At 41.1% G+C, this 26,768-nt stretch overlaps 1 protein-coding gene across 4 annotated transcripts; it reads left to right on the forward strand.

Moving 5' to 3' along the window:
- The first annotated feature begins 1,855 nt into the window (after window positions 1–1,855).
- LOC108602047 (homeotic protein proboscipedia) lies at window positions 1,856–26,667 on the forward strand. Of its 4 annotated transcripts, none has more exons than XM_033293921.1 (8): window positions 1,856–2,336; window positions 11,201–11,215; window positions 23,764–23,921; window positions 24,187–24,301; window positions 24,720–24,851; window positions 24,912–25,087; window positions 25,150–25,838; window positions 26,129–26,667. In XM_033293921.1, exons 1-8 carry the CDS (start codon window positions 1,856–1,858, stop codon window positions 26,598–26,600), a joined length of 2,238 nt encoding a protein of 745 aa, XP_033149812.1. In that variant the 3' UTR covers window positions 26,601–26,667. The 4 variants fall into 4 exon arrangements, with proteins under 4 accessions (XP_033149812.1, XP_017845548.1, XP_033149813.1 ...); XM_017990059.1 differs by having other exon boundaries at window positions 23,779–23,921; XM_033293922.1 differs by lacking the exon at window positions 11,201–11,215.
- The last annotated feature ends 101 nt before the right edge of the window (window positions 26,668–26,768 follow it).

Here is a 26,768-nt window from a genome sequence, read left to right on the forward strand (position 1 = left end):
CCAATAGATGATATTCCAATTTGAACTATCGTATACAACAGCGCTGCCACTCACGCACACGAGCTGCGCTCATCGCTTATTTGAAACTCACCCCAAAGTGTAAGCTGCCTTACACACACACGCGCATACAAAATATATGTATATAGTCGGCCACTACTTGGACACGCCCATTGACTGTGGTGGTGGTTGTGGCACTCATCTTTGAAAGCAGCTCATTCTTGGCCACTCCTTGCGACAAGTGCGGACGTGTTTTAGTGCGCTCGGTGCTATTGGATGAAATGGTTGCTTCAGATTCGTGGCTCGCACGAAGCAGCATCGTTTAGAGCCCCAAAACGTAGTGAGAGTTGCGAGTCTCTGTGTTTTTAACTAAATAAATGTGAAATAAAAACATGCAACATTAATTTATGCCGTTTCATAAAATAGTGCAATAAATAGTGAATTTTAACAAAATACAAATTTAAACTGCAATCGCAATCGCCACCATATTCAGGCAAGAGCAGCAGCAAACCGGTTCTGCGCACCGATAAGTGAACCTAAACCTGCGCCTCTGGGCCAGAGCGAGACAGCCAGAGATACTACAGAAAGAAAAGTGTAACTTGTAACTACAAATTGCAGTGCAAGTGTGTGTGTGTGTGTGTGTGTGTGCAAGATCGGCCCTTGCACTCAGCTTCAAAAGCAAAACTTAAACTCAACTTGTCATTTCGCATACGCACCGTTGTACCCAGCGGTGGGGCCAACGCCAACTCTTGTATCTTGTATTCTTTATCGCCGCGCTTTCGTTCCCATAGCTGTTTTGGCAATCGCGTCGCCATGGCTGCCCAGGTGTGTACAACCGACTAACTGTGCCAGCTCCAACTAAAAACAGTGCCGCTCGAGTAAGCAACGGTCGCCATTGACTTCGACATCAACATCAACATCGCCATCGCCATCCAAACGCCATACTCGCAATATTCGCGTCGCGCTTGTCGCTTCTGCCCGTCTCAGTCTCATGTGTGCTTTGTGGGCTTATCTCTGACCCTGTTTGGCAAATAAACATCTAAAACATAATTACATGCAAACAGAAATAAATATACTTAGTACATACTATAGCAATAAAAAACAAAAAACATGTCGTAAAAGTTGCTGCAATATCTAAAAAAATATGCAAAAGCGCCCGCATTGTGAACAAGTGTGTAATAATTTACAGTTACAATAAACAAACGACAATTTAGCAATCATAGCAGAAGCAACGCATTATGATTACTAGAAATGGTTAGTAAACAAATTGTATTTATTTATTTAGTTACTTAAATTCAAATTTAAATTGTACTCTACATTAAGATTTTCTTTAAATTGTAAGCTAATTATTCATTTAAAACATTTGCTTTTAGTAACATTAAAACTTACATGTTTATTGAATAATTCTAATTGAGCCGTAATGAGTTTCTTAACTTAAAGTTTAGTGATAAATTGCTACTTTTTTACAAATGTTTTTTCTATAAATTGTTTACAATATTTATTTTGATTATTATATTGGCTATATATAAATTATAAATTTACATGCCAACTTGTTAGGTTCAAAAAATAATTGTTCAAGTACAATTTACAACGTTAAATAATTATTCCTAGGCTCTAATAGAGATGTAGTCAGCGTCTAAGCTTAATGTAGCCTAATGATAAATTGTTTTTCTTTTAAGCGCTTCTTTGAGTATTTTAAAACAGTTAGAAATATGCATTTAACTTGTGTTTGAAATATCAATTACTTTAGATCTAATTGCTATGCATTTCTTTTTTAATTTCAGGTGCACAATTAATATTTTAAAATAGAAAAATTTGTGTGAATAGACAATATATATTCAATAGCAAACTGTTAACAATGCAAGAGGTGTGCAGCACATTGGACACCACCCCAATGGGCGCTCAGATAAAATCGGAGTCGCCGCTCAATCCGCTGCAGGTGCAAACGGGTCAAACGACCGTCGTGCCAGTTGTAAGCGGACCAGGACAACAGCAACAACAACAGCAGCAGCAGCAGCAAGGGCAAGGACCGCCATCGGCGGTGATGCTTGTCAACAAAATGGCACCGAACTGTGATAAACGAGCGGCTGATACCGCCTACTGGATGGCGGCCTCCGAGGGGGGCTTCATCAATTCGCAGCCCTCGATGGCCGAATTTCTCAATCATCTGAGTCCGGAGAGTCCGAAGATTGGCACACCTGTTGGCGCAGGCGGATATCCGGTGGGCGTGGGCGTTGGCAACTTGCCGCAGACACCGGACGGCATGGACTCGGTGCCCGAGTACCCCTGGATGAAGGAGAAGAAGACGTCGCGCAAGAGCAGCAACAACAACAATCAGGGTAAGTACTTGCCACACGGCGAACATAAAACGCGGCTGCAATCACAATCAGTAACGGGGCAAGCTACATGTTGAAATGCAAAAGTGCCATTAATCAAGAAATCAGTGCAATTTAGCTTGCATCGGCGCCGAGAGCTCAGCTCAGCTCAGCTCAGCTGCAGTTCCAATTCGAATTCTCCAGTTTGCCACTCGATCACACAGACACACACGCAATGTCTTTGGGTTTGCGTCTGCGTCTGCGCCTCTTGCTTCGGCTCCTTTGATGGACAGAGAGCGCGCCCAGCGCTCTCGACGAGCAAACGGTGCGGCAAAGATCTGTTATTTGCCATCATTTGTAACAATTTTCGAAGAGTGGCCGGGCCGACGTCGATTCGTCAGTCCGCAGTGATGTATTCAACGCAAAAGACAGACAAGTTGAGCGCGATTGCTGCATTTACTTCTTACCCCAATGTGTCGATTTCATTTGTGGCAGCAACAAACTAAGGCCCGAGACTTGTGGCAGCAGCAACAACATTTTAAAATAAATGAGGTATCAAGGTTGTCTGGCCATACGTTTTCCTGTCCCAGTCCCAGTCCCAGGTACAACAGCATATGCTGCTCTCACTCCTTCCTCTGAGCGATTGCAACCTGTTATTTAGGCTCATTTGTCAAAATATTTTTGCTGTCCCCGCTGCCAACAGCCGAAAGCTGCAGCTCACTCTCTCTCTGTCTTTGGTTATGGGAACAAAACAGTTGCAAGCTGCAATTGTTCAAGTCCTGGGGAGTTTTGCACTCATTTTAAGCAGCAACAACATTTGTCACATTCACCTCAGCTGAAGCTTTAATTATGGCCAAGTGTAGCAACTTCATTTTGAGCTTGCTTAGCATATTTTTGGTTTCAAGTTCAAGTGACCAACGACTTGAACTAATACAATGCCAATTAATGCCAAGCACAAGCTTCAGCTTGACAAATGAGCTCAACAGCTAAACCGACAAATGTTCTTTGCGTTTGTAAACTGAAATCCCAACACGTGGCCACAACGTATTCCCCATTGCCGCAACGCATCTGAATCTGCCACACTAAGCAAACTCCACTGACTGCGATTGGGCCACGTCCAAGTGAAAGTGAGCCAATAAATAGCGTGAAGCATTCCCAGCGCCCACAAGCTGCTTGTAGAAAATCTGTTGAAGGGTCAATACATCACACATACACACACACACACACACACATACATGGGGCGGCAATCGACTGGGACTGGGAATGGGACTGGGACTACATGCTGAGCGATATGGATTACAAATGATGTTGTAAATGTCTGTCCGGCGTTTGCCTTAACAGCAGGACAACGTTGTGCGGAAATAAATGTTGATATGCTCTACAGTTAATTTCGTAGCATTCGTTGTTGTTGTACATTTAACAGTTTAATTTGTTAATGTTGTCAAATTAATTCCTTGTCAAGTTCTGAGTGTTGCCAACTGCGTTTGTAACTTGTGATTTATGCTACTAAATTTTAAAGCGTAGCTTAAGATCATTGATTGTTTATAAACATATTAAAATTGTTTAGCCATAAACTCATGCCACACACAAATTGTTGACTGCGCGTTCTGAATTTTAATGTGCTCAACGCGTTTTATCTGTGCGCGTGTGTTGCAAGGAGTGAGTTGCAAATTGCTCACATAATTGCAACAATAAAATTTCAACTTGTATAAAGTGTTAATTAGGCGTAAAGCTTTGCTCTAATGAACTGTAGACAAAAGTTTGTTTATGGCTGCACGAGCTGCGCCAAGCTACGCGCATGTATCTTGTATCTTGTATCTATTGTTATATGCAAATTGTTTGGCAATCCCAGTGCGGCCATCAGCAATAAAAGAAATAACTTGACTTTTGGGCTATTGAAATGCAATCCAAATCATGAGCTGCGCCAGCTGTATTATCCACCCAACGACCATATGTTGCGCCAGTGCCCGCAGTTCATCCTGCGCCAGTTACCGTTACCGTTCCCTTTTCTGCTCTTTTTTTGGGGGGGCGATATAAAAAATGCGTAGCGCACGTCTCGAAACTTACCCCCTGCGGATTATGATTATAACAAACCATTTATCATAATATTTATGTTGATGCGTTGTACTTTTTCTCAATGAAGGGATATCTCACAGAGTTTGGGGTTTGGGTTTGCCGTGTTCGCAACCGTGCCTTTTATTAATTTTATTTATGATGAGTCATTTGCACATTTATAAATTTAACCTTTACAGTTGAATTCATTCAGAACAAACCTCAGTCGAAAGCGCACAAGTCAATGGCTGCATAATAATAACCAAATCATTCTTCAGCTTAATATACATATATGCAGATTCAGTTGAAACAGATATAGGGTGAGAAATCAGTTTTATGTCTTTATTAGACTAGCAACAAGACTAAGTATAAAATATATTGGAAAAACCGATTGTGAGTGGCAAACTCTTGAGTTGAAAAATCAAGTTGAGCATTAAATTAATTGGCGCTCGTCAAATAATTTTTAAGCACTAATTGCGCGTCAAACCAGAAGGAGCAGAGGATTGGCTTCGACTTTGGCCACCGAAAAGGTCGCGCAATTAATTGTTACGACTTTATTATGGAGATAAGTGCGCTGAGAGGCAAACAAAAGGGTTCTAATTGGCAGGCCGCAGGATATGGTCGAGCCAGCAGACGTTAACGCCCCAGGGCTTTGGCTAAAGGTGACTGTTGAGAAAAAGAATCTGCTACGATTAGTTAAGCTTAAGAAAAGCGCAGCGCGCCGGCGGCTGCCAAAAAGAAAAATCATAAGAAACACTGGCATTATATTTTATTTATTATAATTTTTTCTCGCTTGCCGACCTTTATCTACAAACTGATTTGTCATTATTTTAAAGCGTGCACTTAGTGTAAAATTATGAAAAATGTAAACTCACACTCCCGAATATTGATCCACTGTGCGCCTTGGCCAGTTGAACCGCAACAAATGGGAAAAGCACAAAACTTTGACCATAGAATTAAACTCACGGCCAATATCGATTTAATTTTATTTCCACTCATTTAGCTAAAAGCGTTAGAAAGAAAAAAAAGAACGTGAAATGAAAATATTTGTCCACGATTAAATTTAAAAAAAAAAAAAAAAGAAAAGCATTTTATGAAATGACTGCACTGACGCTGGCCTCGCCTTAGAAAATTTGAATACATTATGGCTGGCAAAGTGCGCCTCCCTCCCTCGGCTGTTGCTCTGGGCAGGGGCAGGGGGTGTGGTGCAAATAAACCGCGACCACAGCACCCCATTCTAAAGCTAAAGCCTGGCCAGGACGACGGCATGACAATGACACAAAAGCCGCGCACTTAATCGCCGCGGATCACATTCCGTAAAAAAGCGCGACGATAAAATTTTTTACGCTCTATTCTTGTGTACTTAGTCAAATGGAAGGGAACACACCAACCACAACAACCAGTGTGCTTGGCATTCCCGCCTGGGCCTGTGCCGCCCCCCACAGCGCGGACTATTTGTGGTTGACCCGCTGTCCACATTTGAATGTCTCTGTCCACTTTTTGGAGTTCGTCGCTCGTCTACCATAATCGTAAAGAAGAAAATCAAATCCGAAATTATTTTCAATTTGTACGCGATTTATTTTTATGTCTTTCTTTCTGTATTCTTTTTTTTTTTTTATGTCACAACGCGTACCGTAAGCTCATTGTAGCGACGCCTGTAGCCTCAAGTTTAAAACGATTTGTAAACATTTGAATTGGATTTTTGGTCATAAAAATTGCTTGTTAGCGGCATTGTTGTGAGTTTATCAAAAGCGGCCAAGGCGCTAAGTTCCCACTAAGTTGTGTGTGGCATTAGTGGCAAGTACAAGAACAGTGAGCGCTATTTATTATCCGCCTATCAGAGCTTTAATCGCATTACCTACACACGATTGCATTGAGTTGGGGGGAAGTACTTGTATTTTACTCTCTGATGCTTTTGTTGCTGTTATTGTTGTAACGCATTTGGCTGCACTAACAACAGTAATAAATTAATAAATTATCGAGTTTTTGCATAAAACAGCGCTTAGTTTATCAATGAGCCAACCTGAACTACTGTAATTAACTTCAGGCCCATTGTGGGGGGAACCACCACGCTTCAAACCCAAGACAAATGACAAAAATATCAAACAAAGAAGCAGCAGCGCCTGGCACTTTTGCTTTAAAACCAGATATTAGAGTTCTTTCTATATTTGCGCTCCGCTGATTCGTTTAGAGCAAAGCCCCACAATTAGTGCCGCATACGTAAACGATCTGGCCAACAAGCAAACAAGAGCGTGTTGGCTTCAAATATATACATATATCTGCACTATATAATATATATCTATACACAATTCGTGCTTTAATAGTGCCAGCCATTTAAACTATTGTCACACGTGTTGGATAATTTGTAGCCAGTTCAGTTGGCACAATTTAGAAAATTGCAACCTCCTTAACAAAAGAAGAAAATTAAATATATATCATAGGCAAGATATTAAATTTATGATGATAAATAAACATAGATCAGTCGATAAGCTATTTAACAATCATTTGATATCATTAGCGACTATAGAAGGTTTAGTTAGTGCAAATATTTATTAAAATCCATTAGATTGATGACTTAATTAAATCAAATTAAAGTGCCCTTCAGAGTTCTTATTATTTTTTAATCTAATGTATGCAATACTCAAATCGATCTTCAATCTCTGTCTTTCTCTCTATTTAAAACTCTGCTCATTATTTTAAGTAAGTTAAGCTTCTTCTTCTTATTGAATGTTAAGCTATTTATGTAAACATAATCTGTTTATCCAAACAGCAAGCAAGTCATACTCAATCTATAATATTATTTATTATTTATACAATTTTAAAATATTTTTTGCCTCACATTATTGAGCCTTTTGGACAATCTTAACTCTGCAATGCATATTATAACAAAATATATAATCAATTATTATAAATATTATTTACTTACCGCACGTGCTATATTCATATTGCAACATGCACAGATTCTTGAATTTGCATGCAATAATAATTTATTATCGAAATTTATATCCATTTGCTTTAAAACTGTGATAAATGTTACAAAAGCGCTTGAGGGCTTAAGCTAGACAAGAGTAGGAATCAGCGTTAAAATATTTAACGGCGTTTAAAAGAGCGTGAAAAGTCAACAAGGATAACAGCAACAACCACACACAAACACAACAGCAACACATGCTTGAGGTTGCTCCTGTGCCTGGGCCTGGGACAAAGGTTGTGCCCTGACTCGTGTGTCCTCTGTGCGTGGCTGTGTGTGTGTTTGTGATTTAAATAAAACTAATGTTTGTGTGAAATGGATTTTCTGTTTGTCATCGACTGTTAGGGTGTGTCTATGTGTGTGTGTGTTTCCCACTGTTTTATATTCAAATAGCGAACCACAAAAAGGATTCGGGGATTCAAGCAGCGTTCTATTCAAATGCACACACACACACACACAGCAACAAATAGACAAACAGATTTAAATGCGCATACGCTTACACGTAGCCGTGGCCTGTATCCTGCTCATTCGAAATTCGAATCTTGAAGGCAGCCGCAGCCGGCAGCGCTACTGAGCGCTCGAGCGCTCGAGTGTCGAGAGGATGCCTTCCGCCAAGTCATGCATCATATCGGCTACGGAAACCAGCGCGCTGTAACTCCGTAACTTTGCCACCATTCCAGGGTATGGGGTGAAGGTGAAGCGCGTGGATGACACGTGATTCCGTTGGTCGTAAATTTACGGGCATGATTTTTTAGTGCTTTGTAGTTTTAATTTGTGGCTTGTTGAAAATGTTAACAGAATTATTTATGTGATGAATGGCACGATAAAGAATTATGATGCTGCCAGCCCAGCAGCGGATATTGCCTGGCAAGGTAGCAAAGGTGCATATAGTATCTACTATATGCTAAAGATAAGGAATAAGTGTTTTAATATAGCGTGCCAAAGGAATTTGCAACCACCCAGAGACACCAAAAAAAAAAAGAGCACAGAGAGAGTTTTTAATAGACACAGCCCAAAATGTCACTCAGCCATTTCATTCATCTGCTTGTCGATTGGGGTGTAAGTATGTGTGTGTGACTGTGTGTGTGTGAGTGTCATGACATCATCCATCATTTTGGACTTGACCTTTTTTTCTGGCTAAGCTTTCGTTTAGCAGCAGAATCTTTAATTTTGTACTTTTATCTGGGCGTTGAGGTGACACACACATGCTGCAGATACAGATACAACTAAAAGATACAAATACACACACACACACACACACACACACGTGACAGCTTGTGAGTTATTTTTGGGGAGCCGCTGACAGCTGAACGTCAACTCAGAGACAGACAGACAGACAGACAGCTACATAAGCGACTTTTTGCATTTCGAACGCTTTCGAAAATGAAATCCGCAATGCCACAACAGTCCGGTTGGTCGACTGTAGCGAGGTTTCACTCTAGCCAAACGTGTTAAAAATGAATTTGTCATCTGTATAAATTGTAAACCAACCACCCAGACAAGCGTTCAATACATCAACTGCTTTGACTTTGACTTGGACTGCCAACTCGACTGGCAAACTGGTCGGTCAGAGGGATATGCTTTGCAGCTTGATTGATTTGCATTGGGCGCATACTTACGGCAATTGACATTTTTATTTAAAAACAAAACTCGGCTTGCCTAAACGCAATAATTATGTCAGTCATCAATGATCGATGCAAGCGGCGAGTTAATCAGCAGCAGCATTGCCAAAAACATTGAACAATGCGTGTTAGCTTGTTGTTTATTTATAAATTGCTATGCTTGATTGTGCATAAATAAATGACTGCCCACTTTAAATGCAATACACAAATATCAAGTGTAATTACAACTAAAAGTATTTTCGATGGCGCACAGTTATTAATTGATATATAGCCAGATAGCATATGACATTAAAAAATAATTGATACATTTATGAACAACTAACATAGAAGGCACACAGCCCACCCCCCCCACCCAACCCACCTCAAACTGCTTAAATGCTCCCATGCACTGAATAATTGTTCACGTTTAGTTACAATTTTCAATGGCAATCAAACAGGAGGGGGCGCGGGGGTGTTGATGTTTAGTCTGGCGTTTTAACTCATTGAGCAAATGGCTTTTAAATAATGGCCAACTCGTTTTTGTTAAAGAGCGTAAAATTGTTATGCAATTAAAATAATATTTTTACACGTGTGTGTGTGTGTGTGTGGCATTGATTTGAATGCCTGGGGGCATCAATAATCGCACAGCACGTACCAATTGGCAATTGATAAAAATATATTTTTAAGAAATTACCAGGCATGAATTTTTATTGCACGCAGCTGTTACCAAATGTGTGTAAAATATTAATTTCAGTGTACTGAAAATTGCATAAATCGAACTATGTAACTTTAAAGCCTGGATGAGCTTTAATTTCTGTGTGGCTGCTGCAAGGACAATGCCTGGTGTGGCACTCAAGTGACTGCTGTGCTTAATGGCTTTTGAATGCAAATTCAATTTTATCGCACTGTTCACTTTTTAATAAGATGGGCCTGTTGGCGAAAGGTGCACTGTGCTGGAAATGAAAATTAGTTGCAAGAGCAAAGACGTTGTGAAAAACAGAAAAAAGAAACACACACAAATTCAAATAGTTGAGCTAGAAGACACGCGACTGGCAACTGCGAAAAATGCTTGTGGCGCCACAACAGCAACAACAACAACAACAAGCACAAGTACATAACACCCCCCTGGCCACAAATAATACAGCGGTGGTGGTTCACACACACACACAAACACACACACAGTTTAGCTTTGTATATAGCCAGAGTGCTCACTTTTACCTTTCGTGCTTAGAGGGCACAACCTACAATCCAACAAATTGCGTTTTATGCAAGAGTGGGTGGGAAAACTGTCAGAATGAATGAGTAGACTGGTCACACCTACTGTCAGTCAGGCAGGCAGCCATGCCGTGTGCTCTATAGCAAAAGTAACAATTTCGAACTGACCAAGGCGTTGCCCCGCACGCGGTCGCAGTCGCGGTCTTTGAATCTCTGGGGCTGAGTTCACTTGAGCCCAAGTGAAACTTAAAAAGCAAATTTACAATTAAATAGAATCTTTAGCATTTGGCGCATTTTCTATTCAATTAGGCAAATGTGCTATAGGAAAATGCAGCGACTTGCAGTTCGTAAATAAATAAATATTATAACTTAGACTTGCTTTTATTTCAGAATTAATTTCATTAAATTGCCAGTCATGTTTATGAGCAAAAGTTGCAGCGAATCATGGCAATATCAATAGCTACTTCCCTTTCGAGCTTAATACTTGGCCCAGACGCTATTATTTCCAAGCGCATGATTTTATTTACGCATACGCCACAGCTCTCTATGATTACTCCTTTGATATTTCGGTTGGGCGCATAATGAACTGCCAGACATGACAGCAGACTGAATAGCGTCAAGGCTTTGCCTCCAAGTAGTTTCCCCTTAGCAGTTTTTGCTCCGAATCGAACTTGAGCAGAGAGTTTCTTAAGCTTGGAAGTTGTTTAGTATTTTGCTGATGTCGCTGGCTCCGGATGCGAACCGGCAGCACTTTCTTGACCGCTCGTTACGTGCTGCATGTGTTGCCCAGCTTTTGGTCACATGCAGCAGCAGCAACAGCAGCAGCAACTTGGTGGCTTCCGCTTTCAAGTTTGGGGTTAATTATTTTCCACTTTTGAGCTCAATTTCATGAAGCAGCTGAGAACTTGCAGCAAGTCTACTAAAAACTTTTGCAAAACTTGCCAACTTGATCAATAAGCGCAAGTCAGCTAATTGAACTTCAAAATATATAGCTTTAAGTATATATACTCTTTATATAAAATATTAATCAATTTAAACTCTTTTGCTTGCAGGTGATAATTCCATAAGTAAGTACATATCACTTGACTGCATTACTTTATCACAAATCATTGAATTGGCTATGAATATGAACAAATTGCATTCGCTTGAGCATAAAATTTAATTCGCAACAAGCACCAAAGTGATTTAAAGTTTTCTTTATAATTATGAGTTGACTTGGCGAAGGTTATATAAACGCATAAATGGGCGAAGCTTGTTTAAGCCATTTAATTTCGACCTTTTTTAGCATTTGAATTTTTTCTTTTTCCCAGCATTTGACTAAAACAAGCTGCAAAGTAAAGATAGCGATAAAAAATACTATAAGCAGTGAAATTATTTAAGCATAATTGCGGCTTTGCCCATATTTGGTCAGAGCAATTTTCCTTTCTTTTGCTTTGCGGTCGGCCATTTTGAATTAGAGCTCAAGCTTGTTTTCGTATGTGTGTGTGTCTAGACGGCAGCGACCTCTCCCTGCGGCTTGTCTAAACAACAACAACAACAGCAGCAGCAGAGAAAAAAAAACTGAACCAATCAACCGTCAAACAATTTTGACCAATTCAACGGAAACGACGCTTTTTCATGTTCGTGACCAATGTTTAAGAGTGCTCCAGGCATGTATAGCAGGTATATAAAAATAAATATGTATATACTCGAACTTTACCTGCATTAAATTGAGTAACAAAAAACACGTAAAGCTAAAATATCTTGGCAAGGGCAACACTGAGTGTTCAGTTGTGTTGTAGTTTGCTATAAACTAAGCTGCGTTGGAATTGTTAGAACAATTGCTATAAGCTACAGATTGAAGCTACTATATACTGAGCTTAGCTAAATATTTGCTTAGTTTAAGCTAAAGATTCGAAACTTATTAAGCTGCTACACTATTCCAAACTTCGCTGTTGCTGTTGCGCATAGAAAAGCGAAACACGCTACCAGTTTTTTTTTTTGTTTTATTTGATGTGTTGCTTGTTTTTTTTTTTTTGTTGACTTTTTTCTATGCTGTTGGCCCCACTTGTAATATCATTTGTCGTTGCCGACGACTCCTGTGTTTGTGTTTGGTTGTTGGTTGGCCCGGACGCTTTGGTATTGGTAAAGCGGTTGCGGAGGAAATAATTACATGATTGAGGCACTCCACACACACACACACACGCACACAATGACAACCACATTGTACACTTGTGTTGGTGGTGGGCAGTGTGTTGCCATCATTGTTGTCTGATCGAAAAGAACACGTTAGCCTGGTCAACAACAGAGGCTTTGAAGCTTTGGCCCTTCGACCATTGCATGACTGTGGCTTATACACACACACACACACATATGTATGTGTGTGTGTGTGTTTGCCAAACGCCGGCAAAAGCATGAATGGCGTTTGTTGTTGTTGCCTCTTTCTTCTTGTTTCTTTTCATTTTTAGTTTTTTGTTTGCTGCTCGTGTATTATTCATGGCAAAGCAGCAAAAATGACTATGACGACGTCGTCAGCCACGGCCCAGAGCAATTATTGTATCACATAGCAGCTCTACCTGAGCTCCATTGCTCACACCAGCTCCACTTGATCCCCAATACACATGAGCATATTTTGTTACGGCCTTCGAGCTCAGTCAGCGGCAGGACTCGCTGGCGAGTGAGCTATATAATTATATATAATTTTATATATACAAAAAGAAATGGAAACACTTTTATATTATGTTGCCATACACATTTTATATACTACAAGCTTAACTAACAATTTAAGCTACAACTACTACAGCTTTGCTCTAATCTCTTGCTCCGTAAACAAAGCTAATAGTTTCTTAATAGTTGGCCAATATTTGTGTTATGTTAATATTTGTCTTTTGCTCAATTTGGTCATCTTCGCACTTCATTGTCCCAGACTCTAGCTCTATCTCTCTCTAGCTGACAACAGTATTTGAGGGTTTTGAAAACGTTTTCATTACAATCGTAGTGCGTAGTCGACTGCCGCCGTTTGCTGCTGCTGCCGATCGGACAAATGTGTCAGAGCTGAAACATCATGATTAATGATGGTTGCCAAGCATGTGGTGGGCCCGAAGGCCAGCAGCTAGAGTTAGTGCTGCATTCGTTACTGAAGCTATTGCCTGGGGGTAGGGCAGTGCCCAACTGGGCCATGGGAAGGGCAGACTGGGACTGGGACTGGGAATGGGACTCAGTTTTTATCAAGGTAAATTAGACAAAAGATACACAGAAAAACACGAGCAAACAAAATGTAAACACGAAACTGAAACACTTGGCCAGCCAGGCATTAGACAAAATTAGAAATTAATCCTTGGCTTGCATACGGCGTTAGAAGTTGGAATTGTTATGCCCAGAGACCTTAGCAACGAGGGCGGGCACTTGTTCATAATGATGAAAGCCATGTAGCAATGTTACTCAAGCGCATAAGGGTGCAAGTAAATAGTTAGACACATATACACACATACACATACATATATATATACATATATATGTATATGTTATATGTATATAACTGCTGACTGCTATACACCTTGCTCTAGATTAAAGCATAGTTCCTAACAAAATTTAATATTGAAATTGATTTGATAAGCGCAGACAGCTGCGTCAATGCCATCGATTTTACATATATATATATATATATATATATATGCGTATATATGTTGGGCTGCTGCATAAAGATGCGCATTGCCTTAATTGAAACCGTTTAAATTGCAATTAATCAAACAGAGCCAGCAAAAAGACTAAGGACGCGAATGCTGCACAGTTGTTGCCGAGTGGCGCAACGAATTTCCATGTTGCATGGCATGGGCTAATGCTGTTGCAGCAACAGAGCGAGATATATGTATATAGAACACTGTCACCACAGTGACTAATTTTATCCTTTGGCTGTGCTTTGTTTTAATTCTGAACAAATGAAGCAGCATCCAATGCTCCAAGCCAAAGCCACACGGTAACTGTTTAATCGCTTTCGACATGCGGATTTAAGTTTTTTTTCTACGTACTTTGGGTGGCTGTGATAAGTGAAAATATGAAACCACCACCAGCCAAACCCAAAAACAGCCAAAATTAAGCGGATGAGGATATTGCTGCTGCTGCTGTGGCAAACGCCCAGACGCCGCCCCAACACCCGATAAAGCCTAGAACAAAATCCACGCCGGACGCACGCACAGGATGCGATGCTTGCCGGGATGCTGTTGGTGGGCTGAGATTGAGACTGAAACCGAACCTATGCTTGCGTTTTTTCAGCGCTTTTTTAAGTGGAAATAAATTAAAAATGGGTGGCATCTTGGAGTGTGGGGGGAGCAGAGCAACAACACGCGTCGCAGGCAGTCGCTGGCGGTGGCAGTGGCGGTGACGGCGGCGGCGGCTTTGCTGGCGTTAACTGAAGGTAAAAGTTTTGGATAAAACAGTTGAACTTCAAAATGTGAATTTGATTAGGATATTTGCATAAAATTCTGTTTCTGCGCCCAGAAGGCAAAACTCTCGAGTCTCGAGCAGGGCCATAAAATATGTAGGGGGAACATTCAGTCGCTTGTAGATCTTAAGCAGAGCTGAAACGTATGCCGCTCTCTCTCTCTCTCTCTGTCGCTCTCTTGGCTGCAGCCGGAAGCGGAAGTATATAAGTCAACCTAGATTTTGTAGTGGCAGTTACGCTGATACAAGGACAAATGGGCTTTCAGCTCGTATTTTATGTGTAAACTTGTCGAAAGCGCTGACTTTAAGCATTTCAAAGTTAAAGTTGGCTAAATATTTAAAGGCCAAGTTGTTTGGCATATTCAATACTCAAGCGATTTGATTTATTTTGTCATGTATGTGCGTTTTTATATGCATCAGTGTAAGCTAAACTATGTGACATTTAGCATATGTCGCCGCCACCTGTGTGTAATGTACGATACACATGCGATTGACATAGCTGCCCCAACAGCAACTTGCAACAGAAACGACAGTGGGGGCGGCAGGGTGAAAATGCAAAACTTTTGCTTAGGCAAATCGTATGAGAAACATTTGGCAGCCAGCGATTTATTTAATGTCTTTGGCCGGGACATAAGCTCAAGCTGAGACTGAAGCTGAGAGGCAGCTGCATGTTCGAGTGATTTAGATGATTTATGTCTCAAGACGTTCGCTGTCGGGTTAATATTGGCCAACAGCAACGGCAACACTAGCGACTACCAACTACCGCAGCCTGTTTTTTCGGTGGACAAAATTCATACGCACTGGCTCTTCCACTGACACTGGCATATGTATCTGTATTTTGAGTTCGAGTTTGAGTCGTCCTCCATTTGCCATAACTCAAATTTAAAGGCGGCGCCTGTGGCAAATTGAAGGCTCTGCAACTTTTCAGTTACAGCTGCGCGCTGTTCTACGCATGCGAACGACAACGACAACGACACACACATGGTTGGAAATTCAATTATCAGGCAGTGTGTGTGTGTGTGTGCCTTTTAGTGCTGCATGCAACACAACACGCATACGCCATGTTGACGCTGCAACGTTGTTTGGGCTACGCAATTAAATCAGCCGCCGCCTCGCACACACAGCTTGCTAATTAATTTGCATTCGCTGTGGAACTTGTTGATTGCTCAAACGCACATAAATATTCTTATTTATTTAATTGTACGCTAGACAGCTTGAGCTTGTCAATTAGCCAATTTGCATGCTCAGCAATTTTATCGACGCATAAGATTTATGGCATTTTTAAATAGCAGTACCTGATGTGTGCTCATAAATAAATTGTATGCCACTGAGCACTGTTCATTTGTTGAGTAATTATGCTTTAGTTAGTTAATAACAATTGTTGTTATCCTTGGGCACCAAGCCATTTATACAAATGCTTGTCATTAGTCCAACAAAGAGTTGACACTCGAGCTCCAGCGAAATGCATATAGAGTCAATTTTTGGTGGCAGTTAGTTTAAGGGAGCGAACGTGGTGGGAGCGAGAGTAAAGTTCTAAAAATAGCACAAGCAATGCACGTTTCATTATCAGTTGGTCCCCCGCTCTCTTGTGCTTGCGCTCTAACGCGCGCTCTAAGCATCAGCGTCGTCGGCTTCGTCTCTCTTGCTAATCAATTTCGTAATTCTTGCACTTTGGGCTGTGAGCGTGGAAAAGAATTTTAGTTACGAAAGTGCAGCGGCTGTGATCAGACGTACCGCTGTGCAGATCGCTCGCTGTCTATATATTTATTTTTGCTGCTAACATCAATTGGCATTATTATTGCAGCTAATTAGTTGCTGAAAATTCTTTAACAACTACTATATGCTACTAACTCCAAAGTTCCAAGCCCCACTGTTCTTCGCTGTCTGCAGACTTTATACGTTTTCCTTTTGGCGCAGCGGAAGTGACTTTTTATTTCTATTTTTTTTTATTCATCATGAATATTGCGCCGCCGGTGTTATTATTGTTGTTGCTGTTTGGCGTTCGTGTTTAAAATAAGCAAAACTTACGGGCGATAAACAGCAGCAACAACAACAGCAACAACAAACTGATGGCGGCGTTATAAGAAATGACGAAACAGAGAGCTGAGAAAAATTGCACAAGAAGCAGCAGAAGTAGAAGAAAAGTATAAAAACAACTTAAGCTTGGCGTGTAAACGGTTTTTTTTTTACTTCGGCAAACCTTCTGATGTGGACAGCCGGCGACTCCGGCTGGGTGGCCCGCACCCAGACACCAAGTGAAGCCAACGGGAGCAGAGTCAGTGACGTTGCGTTGCGTTGACGCTGAAGCTGAAGCTGGCGCTGGCCGAGGGCGACTCACTTGTGAGACAAATGGAAATGAAGCGTTTATGTTGCTTTATTGCTGCGATAAGAAAAAATGAGGCATTATTTTGTTGTTTCAAGCAAAACTTTGCTAGACTTCCTCTCGCTCTCCAACACAGGTACATATATACATATATATATATATATATTATATATATTTGTTTGTATGTAGCTTGTGCTCCGGGCGCGGAAACACGTTGGATGCAAACTGGCCACAGGTCGTGGCGGCGAGCCGTGGAATGCGGCAATTTCCTTTGCAGTCTCCGGCCTTAGAAAATATTTGCACGGGCCAAACACTGGGCCATGAGTTGGCGTTTCTTTCCTTATCCCTATTGGGGATATCTTGAGTCCTGCGTGGCGTGCGCTAGTGCAACAAAATGAATTTGGCATTTTCATTTCCATTTCCAGCCCCCCAATGGCGCTACATGAATTACTTGCACTTTAACAACTTATTTAATGGTCATCAAATCGAGCAGAAAAATAAATTTCATATCAACAAAAAGAAATAATGAATGTTAAGGGAGCAACGGAAGCAACAAAATCACAAAATTTGTTTTAAATTGAACAATGGAATACGTTTAAACTAAATATATTAAGTTAATCAAAAGACAGAAGGAGTTAGAGAAACTTATGCGGCATAAATAAGAATGAATTATTAAAGAAATTGAAAATTAATAAATTGCTGTTCTAAATTTAAACATTTGCAAATATCATCAATGAATCATCATTTCTAAATATATTTTTCAGACTTTGCTATATTTGTTTTCAAAGCTTTACGCAAATATATTTAAGTAGCCGCAACAAATCCAATTAAAATGCCTACTCGTTGTAATTGACTACTGTCTGTCTGTCTTTCTGTTTGTTTGATTGTCTGAGGCAAATGAAAAAAAAAATCTATTCCAGCCATCATCATCATCAGCCATAAACCGTGAACATAAACAGTAGCCAATGCGATCAAACAACTGAAAAATTCGCTGCTATTCGCTGCTGCTGACCAAAGACCAAAGAGTATCGATCACAAAGCCCCATTGAAATCGCTGAGTGTGAAGCCAATGCGATCAAGCAACGAAACTCCAACGCCAAATAAAAAAGCCAAACAAGAAAACAACAACAAAATAATAAATAAAAATTCAAAAGCCAAAAGCCGCATCATCAATTATGCTCAATGGCAACAACAACAACAAAGCAGCAAAGCTGTCAGCACAAGCGTTGATCCGTCAAATGCCGCAACCGAAACTGAAATTGAAACCGTAGCCAAAAGAAATGCGGCAGCATCCCCATCCCCATCCCATCCCGTGTATGTGGCAATTGTGGCACCCGCCGTAGAATTCTACAGTTGGCGACGCTTTTGTGTTGCATTTCAAACAAAATATTGATTAATCATGGCCACAAGTTCGGCCATTCGGCCATTGCTGCCCATTCAAGCCGATCCTAAGCTGATTTTCAAATCAGAGCTCCAACTTTGCGCTTTGTCTGCTGTTGCTGCTGCTGCTGCTGCTGCTGCTGCTGCTCCGGTCTACAACAATTTTTCATAGTCAAGTCCCCATGGCCGTGCTCGCTCCGGCGGCACTTTGTGGTCTGGTCAGCGCCATTGTTAAGTCGAGATTGCGAAAAATGCGCAGACGCTGACAGCTCGAGCTGTCATGGTTGCAGCTTCTGCTACGCTTGAGACGCTGTGGCAAGCTTCGCTTCCAAGGTGAGCGGCCGCGGCCTAATCGCATTTGGGTGAAGCAAAGTCGCATAATTTGTGGCCGGCGTGTTGAATTGTTGTCACTTGTAAAATTGTTTTTCAAATTCATACTCAGCACTGAGCATTTAAATGGGCATTAATTTTGCATTGACAAGAGACGTGCTTGCTTTAATTTTCATTTTTAATTCGCTTTCAATCTGCCGAGCATAAGCCACCCCACAATGAGTGCCGCACAAAAGGGAAATGTAAATTTTTTTATCGCATATATATATATATATCTATATATGTATATATATTTTGTATATGCTCATGAGCGTTGGAAAAAGTTTCCCTCGCTGATTTTGATTGACAGCTCTTAGCATCCCTGATGGATTTCATATTTGAGCCGTATGGCTGCTGCTGTGCCAGGCCAAAATGACAGACCAAAGCGGTGGCTCTAAAGCTGCCAGCCATGCTGCTGCTGCTGCTACTGCTGTGTGGCAAGCAATGGGTGTGGCAAGTGGGGCAGGGGCAGGGGCAGGGGTCGGCTTAGGCGCTGCATAAAGTTTACCAACAGCTTTCATATTTCCCTAACAGACAAGACATTTCTTTTTTCTCTGCTGCATAGACACATGCGCATCTGTAGCTGAAATATGAACGTTATATATAAATCGTTGCTATATATATACATAGTTGCCATGTTGAAAGTTTTTCAATTTGAGCCGCTTTAAAGTATTCAGCTCGGCTCAATGACGATTTGTTGTGTGTGTGCGTGTCTAGTTACAAATAAAAAGTAAATTTTTACCACAAGTTGAGAGAAAAAAATCGACAACAATATTTTTTTTTTTTTGGGGAAATCATGAAAGAAAATCCACAAAAATAAAATGACCATATTTAAACTGGCAACAGATTTGTGAGCCGAAAGCTGCCCTAATGAGTTTTTGATTTTAGCTTTTGGAGTAAAGAAATAGAAATGTCATTGTTTATATATAAACCGAAGAATAGTTTGTAAATTTGTTGTTATTACTAAACAGTTGAAGAGAGTTATATGTTTTATTATAAAACAAAACAGTTGTGTTTATTATTTGAGCTGAAAATGTGTCAGAAATAAACTAAATATTAATTAAACTCAACAATCAGTGGCATTGTTTAAATGTAAGGCAAAGAATTGTTTGTAAATTGTTGCAATTGTTAAAGATTTAGCAGTTGTGTTTATTAGTTTAGATATATATTTGTTTCAAATGAGCTTCAAATATTATTATTCAAACTGAAAATTGTGCTAGCAATAAACTGAACATTAATCAAACTCAACAAACTCAGCACCTATTGCTTTATTTGCTGCAAGGACATAGCGAACAGATCCCATTTTCAATTCAAGGAATGCACATAGTTTAGTTACCATTATTATTACTGCTGTTGTGACTCTTTGTTGACACTTGTCTGGTCATGAAAAGTCATTAAATATATTTCTCTAATTTATCTTTGCCGCTGTCTGGCTGGCAGCTCGGTAAGTGTAAGAAACTCTAAAATTTGCTACCCCTCGCCATAACAAAAGGGTGAGCGCTCTCTTTCAACCCTTTGCTGTGCGCTAATTAAAACTAATCCAAAGCAAATGCTTTGTCCGGCAAACTGTTGTGCGCTTTTCGCATGAATGTCAATCAAGCCCACAATTAAATGATTGAAGACATTTTGGTCTCTCTCGGCGCTCGGACACAGTCTGGGCTTAGTAGCTCCTTGGCAGCTAATCAGCAGACACTCAACCCCGCTGTGCCTAACAGCAATGAATGAATCCTGAACTTTAAGCCAGCAGCAGCAAATAAAATGTTTATAATGTTTTTGCCGGCTAACTTTAAAAGCGCGCAGGTTTCTTTTTTTTTTTTTTGTTGTGTTGCGTTTGTTTGTAGAATGCATATCAAATAGCTACAGATACAAAATATTTTCATGAGAAATTGACTTTTTTTTGCTGCAGCTCCATCGACAACTCAGTCGTCGTCGACGTCGTCGTCGTCGCCTGCTTTTTCGTCTGTGTCTCGCTTGTTGTCTTCCTTTGGCTGCGAAATGATTAATGATGCAGCTCTGCACATTTCTACATTTGTTGAGCCCACACCAGCGCCGAGAGCTGCTTGTATCTGTATCTGTATCTGTGTCTTTTTGTAGCATTTCTACTGCAAGTAGCAGCCAAAGCTGTAGCTAAGAAGCCGAGCGTATAAGCTGCACATCCGTTCGCAGCACTCGTCATTCCCATTGTTTTGCTATTTCCAGCTGACTATTTGATTGAATTTGTCATGGCACTTGCTCCCGCTTCCCCCACTCCCACTGCCAGCCATAATGTCGTTTCGGGCCTTTAAAGTTTGTCAACCACAAGCGCTCACATAATTCAAGCCACAGCCTGCGACCATTTCCATTTCCATGCTCATTTTCAGCTCGAGCAGAAATTTGTAAGATAAATTGAGGTCATTTTTTGCCCAGTGGCCCAACTTTAGCTGGCCAGTCCACCTTGCCACTTGACCACTGCCGGACACCACAAATGCTCGTAATGTGCATCCTCATGGACTTAACATGTGTAAGTGGTTAAGGGCCAAAGACTAAAGAACATAGGGTACTTATGCTCATAGTTAGAGTCCAGTGCTAAAGGTCCCTTCACCAAAAGGGTTGCGTGGCATTTTTTTTTGTAGCCCTGCGAGCATAGAGTATGATTTAAATGAGGCTGGTGCACTGTAAATAAAAGTAGGCGGTTAAGTAAATAAAGTTGGGCAACGAGAAATTGAATTTGAATACTTTGAAAATGCACAAAACTTAAAACAAAATGTAATAAGAATTACTTAGGCAATTATTTCATATTTTGAATGCCAATATAAGTGGTAAAAAATATTTATTTATTGTATTCCAGAAACAGTCAAACAAAAAATATAAAGTAATACTCTTGCCAAACGTTTGATCAGCCAAATGCAATTCATGTTTGGCTTACATGTCTAACAAATTTTAGTTAACGATCGCATAGAATATCTAAGACATTTACTTTTACTAAAATGTGCATATTTAAAGTTAACTGATTTAATATTTATTGGGAAATTTGTTTGGTTGACTTAATAATTAAACTACATTTAGTTTTTATCTTACGCTAGCCTCTGTCTCTCTCGCAAATTGAATGTTTTCTTATCAAAAAGTATTTAGTATATGAAATTAAGAAATGTTGTAGTTGCTCAATTTGTCCAAGTGTATGCCACACTAGCAGCCTTGGCTTTGCCTTGCTCGGACATTGCAAATATTTTGCAGTTGTTGCAAAATTTACGCTCATTTTAATTTTGGGCTCATGTCTGCACTTGCGTTAAGTGTGGTCATTTTTTTGTGATTGTTTTTTTACCTTAAGCAAATACGCACATAAATTTTCAGCCGAGTTGAGTGCAGGCGTTTAGCTTGACCTCAAAAGGTTGCAGCGGGGGGTAGGGGGCTGTGTGTGTTGTTGGCTAGCACGGGTGCATTTAAGTGTTAACATGTAAATTATGCTGCTGCTGCTGCTGCTGTTAATAAGTATATGGCCAAGTGCTGTAAATCATGGCTAACACTTCCGCTTGTGTTGCTGCTAAAATTTAAATTTATTTGCACAATACTTTGAGCTTAAGTAAATTGTCGCTTAAATGATTTAAAACGCAAGTGTTCGAGCTGCCATTGGCTTTGGCAGTTTAGTTGTTGTTATTGCTGTTGTTGGCATAAAGTATCCTTCGTATTTGCTGATAAGTTTTCGTTTCGGTTTTGACTTTTCCGGCATTCCATCCATGCTGATGACATTTCCAATGCTGCAACACAGCTCCACGCCCCAGAGCTCCGAACCGACTAACAAAATTCATTTTGTAATTTTCAGCCACCTTGAATGCCACGCCAGCTGTCGCACTCTCTCGTGTACTCTCGTCCTGGCATGGGATTTCATTTTGACCAGGCTGCAGAAATTGCACTCCGAAGACTCCAACAAAACCCCGCCCACAAGGCCCCCACAATCTCCCCAGCTCAAAGCTCGCTCTGTTCAGTTTCGGTTCAGTTTAGAAAATTATCTTTCTGCTCGTCGTCGCCAAAAAGGAAATCATATTTTCTGCTTTTGTGCACTTTACTTTTCAGTTTCAGTTTTGGTTTTGCTGCCCTGGCAACGTCTGTGCCACCCACCACCCTCCCCCTCCGCCCTTTGTGCGCTTTGGCTGCTGCCACTAGCTCGTAAACAGTTTGGTTGCAACTTTTGTGCAAAATTTATGCTTTCGTTTCGTATCTGAGCACACTTTTCGCAAGTACTCCCATATACGACTTGTTACTACCTTTTGCAACGCCCCCCAGCCCCCAATCCCTTGGCAAGCCATTTGCTCTCACTCTGTATGTGTGTGTGCTTGTGTTTGGGTTTGTGGCATCCTCACCAGGTGGTGTTTATGGCATCCGCTCTGCAAGCATTGTATTGATGAAGGAACACTCGCATCTGTAATTCAATCAGTGTCTATGTCTGCGCTGCCATTTGGCTGCTATTGAAATTCAGCGACTCCAACGCAGCTCGTTCAACTGTAAATTCTCGTTGGCTTGAATATTTTTGCAAATATTTTAAAATAAGTTTAGATAGCTTGCGCCAAAAGTTTTTTCGTATCAAAAATTTACATTTTATTGCACAAGCTGCGCTTGTTTAAATATTCAAAAATTAAGTTTTCCAAATGAAGAAGCAACAGTAGCTACTGTGGGTAAACTACTTGAAGCAATGCTCTGACGTTTGCGCAGCCTCACACTGATTGATTGATTAGATGCTTGTTGTTTGCTTTTTTTTTTTTTTGTTAATTACTTAACGCGCGTTGTTGGTGAAGCGCGACGCTCGACAAAAGTTTCACGCAATTTGGTGGCAGCAGCAGCAACATCAGCTGCAATGCTGTGGAATCTTATGTTAGTGCGAAGCGTTGCTCAAAAGTTCTGCTGAATTAGTTATGCCCGTTGACGAGCTGATGGATTGATTACTAAACACTGGAGCAGTCTCTGCTCTGTGCTGCATCAGCTGCGCGATGCGACTCCGTTTGGAGGAGTTATCCTGGCGGCTGCAGTTGCACGCCCTGGAGTAGACTACGCAAGCGAATGCAATTTGTTAGTACGAAGTTGAGGCGTGTGCCTGTTCAAATTCACATTTACTGCAGACTCAAACAAGCAAAATGCAATTTTCAATTGCAGCTGAATTCGTTCCAGAAAACGGCCTGCCCCGACGTCTGCGTACGGCGTATACGAATACACAGCTGCTGGAGCTTGAGAAGGAATTCCATTTCAATAAATATTTATGCCGCCCAAGAAGAATTGAAATTGCAGCCAGCCTGGATCTGACCGAGCGACAGGTGAGCCAACAACCAAACCCACTCAGTTTCTCTTCACACATACACACACACACACTTACAGTTGCGTGTGTGTGCCGCAATTTATTTTCATGCTTGCCAGCTTGCAGGCAAGGTGGAAAGAATTCCATTATTTCTGATAAATTGCACGCCGCCAAGGTTGACAGTGGCGGAAGATAGAGAAAGAGAGAGATCTGGAGTTCATGGCGGCTGAATTGTTTTTCCAGCAGTTAATTGCAAATTTTGTTCACACCTTACGCCGTTGCAGGTAAAAGTCTGGTTTCAAAATCGCCGCATGAAGCACAAGCGACAAACGCTATCAAAGACGGACGATGAGGACAACAAGGACAGCCTCAAAGGTGACGATGATCAATCCGATAGCAGTAAGTGAAAATGCACTCAAATTCAAGTAACATAATTTAGTTTTTAAGCCCCACAATTGCATTGAGCTAGCTATATACCCTTTTTGGATTTAGGTCAGCTTCAATTCCCGAAAGACAACAAATTATACTCAGCAAGTTCACTTTTACTTTTTGAGCCTTCCAGGCAGAAGAGTAAACTTTGCTGTAGCTTATCAATCATTGTCAGAAGTAGGAGGGCTCAACTTTTGCATTTCGCTGCGACAGCGAGCAAACCTCAAAGTCTTGAGAGTTTCCGTATGCTCACGCAACTAAAACATCATTTTAACCCCTTTCGTGTTTTGGCTTTAGAGAGTTCCACATTTTTTTTTTGTTTTTTTTTTTTTTTTCATCAATTTTTGCTACATTTCGACTGATTTGCTTTGGTTCTTGTGAAACGCAGACTCCAATTCGAAGAAATCATGTCAAGGCTGCGAACTGCCCTCCGATGATATACCGGACTCTACGTCCAATTCGCGAGGACACAACAACAACACGCCCAGCGCCACCAACAACAATCCAAGCGCAGGCAGCCGTAAGTTCTACTCAAAGTACGCTTTAAGCAAATTAAATATAGCTTTTAATCGATTGACAGTTACACCCAACTCCTCGCTGGAAACTGGCATCTCGTCCAATCTGCTTGGCAGCACCACCGTATCCGCCTCGAACGTTATCAGCGCCGACTCAAGCGTTGCGTCCAGCGTTAGCCTGGACGAAGACATTGACGAGAGTCCCATCAAGGTCAAGAAGAAAGACGAGAATCATAGTCAGGTAAACAGAGCCATCATCAATGGCAACTAAGTGCTTTAATATTGATTTTATTTGCTGCCAAGGTTATTAAAAAAGAGGCCGTGTCCACTTCGTCCAAGGCATCGCCTTTTGGCTATGATGCAGGTCCCAGTTTGGTCAGTTTTAGACGCGACCCTGATGCTGCTCCGCCCACGACTAAAGCTGCTGGCAAAAAGCGTTACCAAAACACAAATGCCGCCAATGCAATTGCTCTTGCCACGCCGCTTAACGAGAGCAACAATGTCGCTGGACCCACTGGATATTTTCCTGGCCCTACTGGTTACTATCCCAATGCCAATTCCAATCCCAAGCAGCCACAAATGCAGCTACCGCAGCCGCAGGACTATTACGGCAAATACGATATTGAATTTGCTGCCTCGCCGCAACAGCAGCAAACGCTGCACGGCGATTATCTAAGTCCCAAACCAAGCGCTAATTCTGCCAGCGCAAATTTCCACCAAAATAATCAACAACAGCAGCACGAGCAGCAATTCTATTACAACTACAACGACACCAACGGCGGCAATGCGTACATGAACCATCAGCAGCACCATCCTGTTGGTGATTTTGAAGCGCCACCTATCAATGGGCCAGCAAACTTCTATGAACCCAAGTCGCAGCCAACAGGCGCGTCCTACTTCAATAATATGAATTACCAACAACATCAGCATCCATCTTCAATGTTCCAACAGCAGCATCAACAACAACAACAGGCGCCACTAACCCACCAACAGTAAGTGCAAGTCTAAAAAATTTAAATGCAACCGCAACAGCTTTTTTATGACCATCTGCAACGCCATCTGTGTAACTAATAAGCAAAAAAAAACATTTGGTAGCATTAAGCTTATGTCAGTGAGCAGCACTTGTATAGCAAAGTTGCAAACCATTTGTGACTGAACAAGCTCATTGTATAAATTCCTTTAGGGAAATTATGCTAGGAAATTCTTTAGATTTACAAGTTAAAACTTATGCTAAATAAATTGTTATGTGTATGTTTTTATTAATTGATTTTATTATTTACAGGCACATGCATCATATTGGCGCTGGCGAAACGTACAGTGCACTTGGATTACAAATGGAGAACTGCGATGGCTACAATAACTTTGCCGGTGGCTATTATGAGGCAGGAGCAGCTCAACAGGCGGCAGTACCAGCAGCGCATGGGCATCCGCACCATCCGCATCATATGCAAGCGCAAGGACACCATCCCCACCTGCATGCCCATCACAATCATAATCCTGTGGCTGGTGCAGCGACTCAAGTTGTGGGTGGAGCACCGCCCCCGCCTGCAACGCATATTCACTTGCCCAATGCAAATGTCAATGCCAACTTTGCTTTGAACGGAGCAGCCGGCGGACAGGCTCAAGGATTTGCTAACACTGGCCCAGGAGCAGCTGCCATCAGCGGTCTGGAGAACTCGAATAGCTCATCGGACTTTAACTTTCTAAGCAATCTGGCCAATGACTTTGCGCCGGAATATTATCAACTTAGTTAGTTTTGGTAACTTATCTTCTAACTTCAGCTGTCCTTTTATAATTCTTGTCGCAGCACACATATCTGTAAATAAGCTTATACTAATTGCATATAAATATCAATGTGTATGTGTATGTGTAAGTAGTTAGGCTGATAAAGAAGAAGCGCTATAATTATACTAAAATATATT

This window comes from Drosophila busckii, chromosome 3R (genome assembly GCF_011750605.1).
Source record: "Drosophila busckii strain San Diego stock center, stock number 13000-0081.31 chromosome 3R, ASM1175060v1, whole genome shotgun sequence".
Taxonomy (NCBI): Eukaryota; Metazoa; Arthropoda; class Insecta; order Diptera; family Drosophilidae; genus Drosophila; species Drosophila busckii.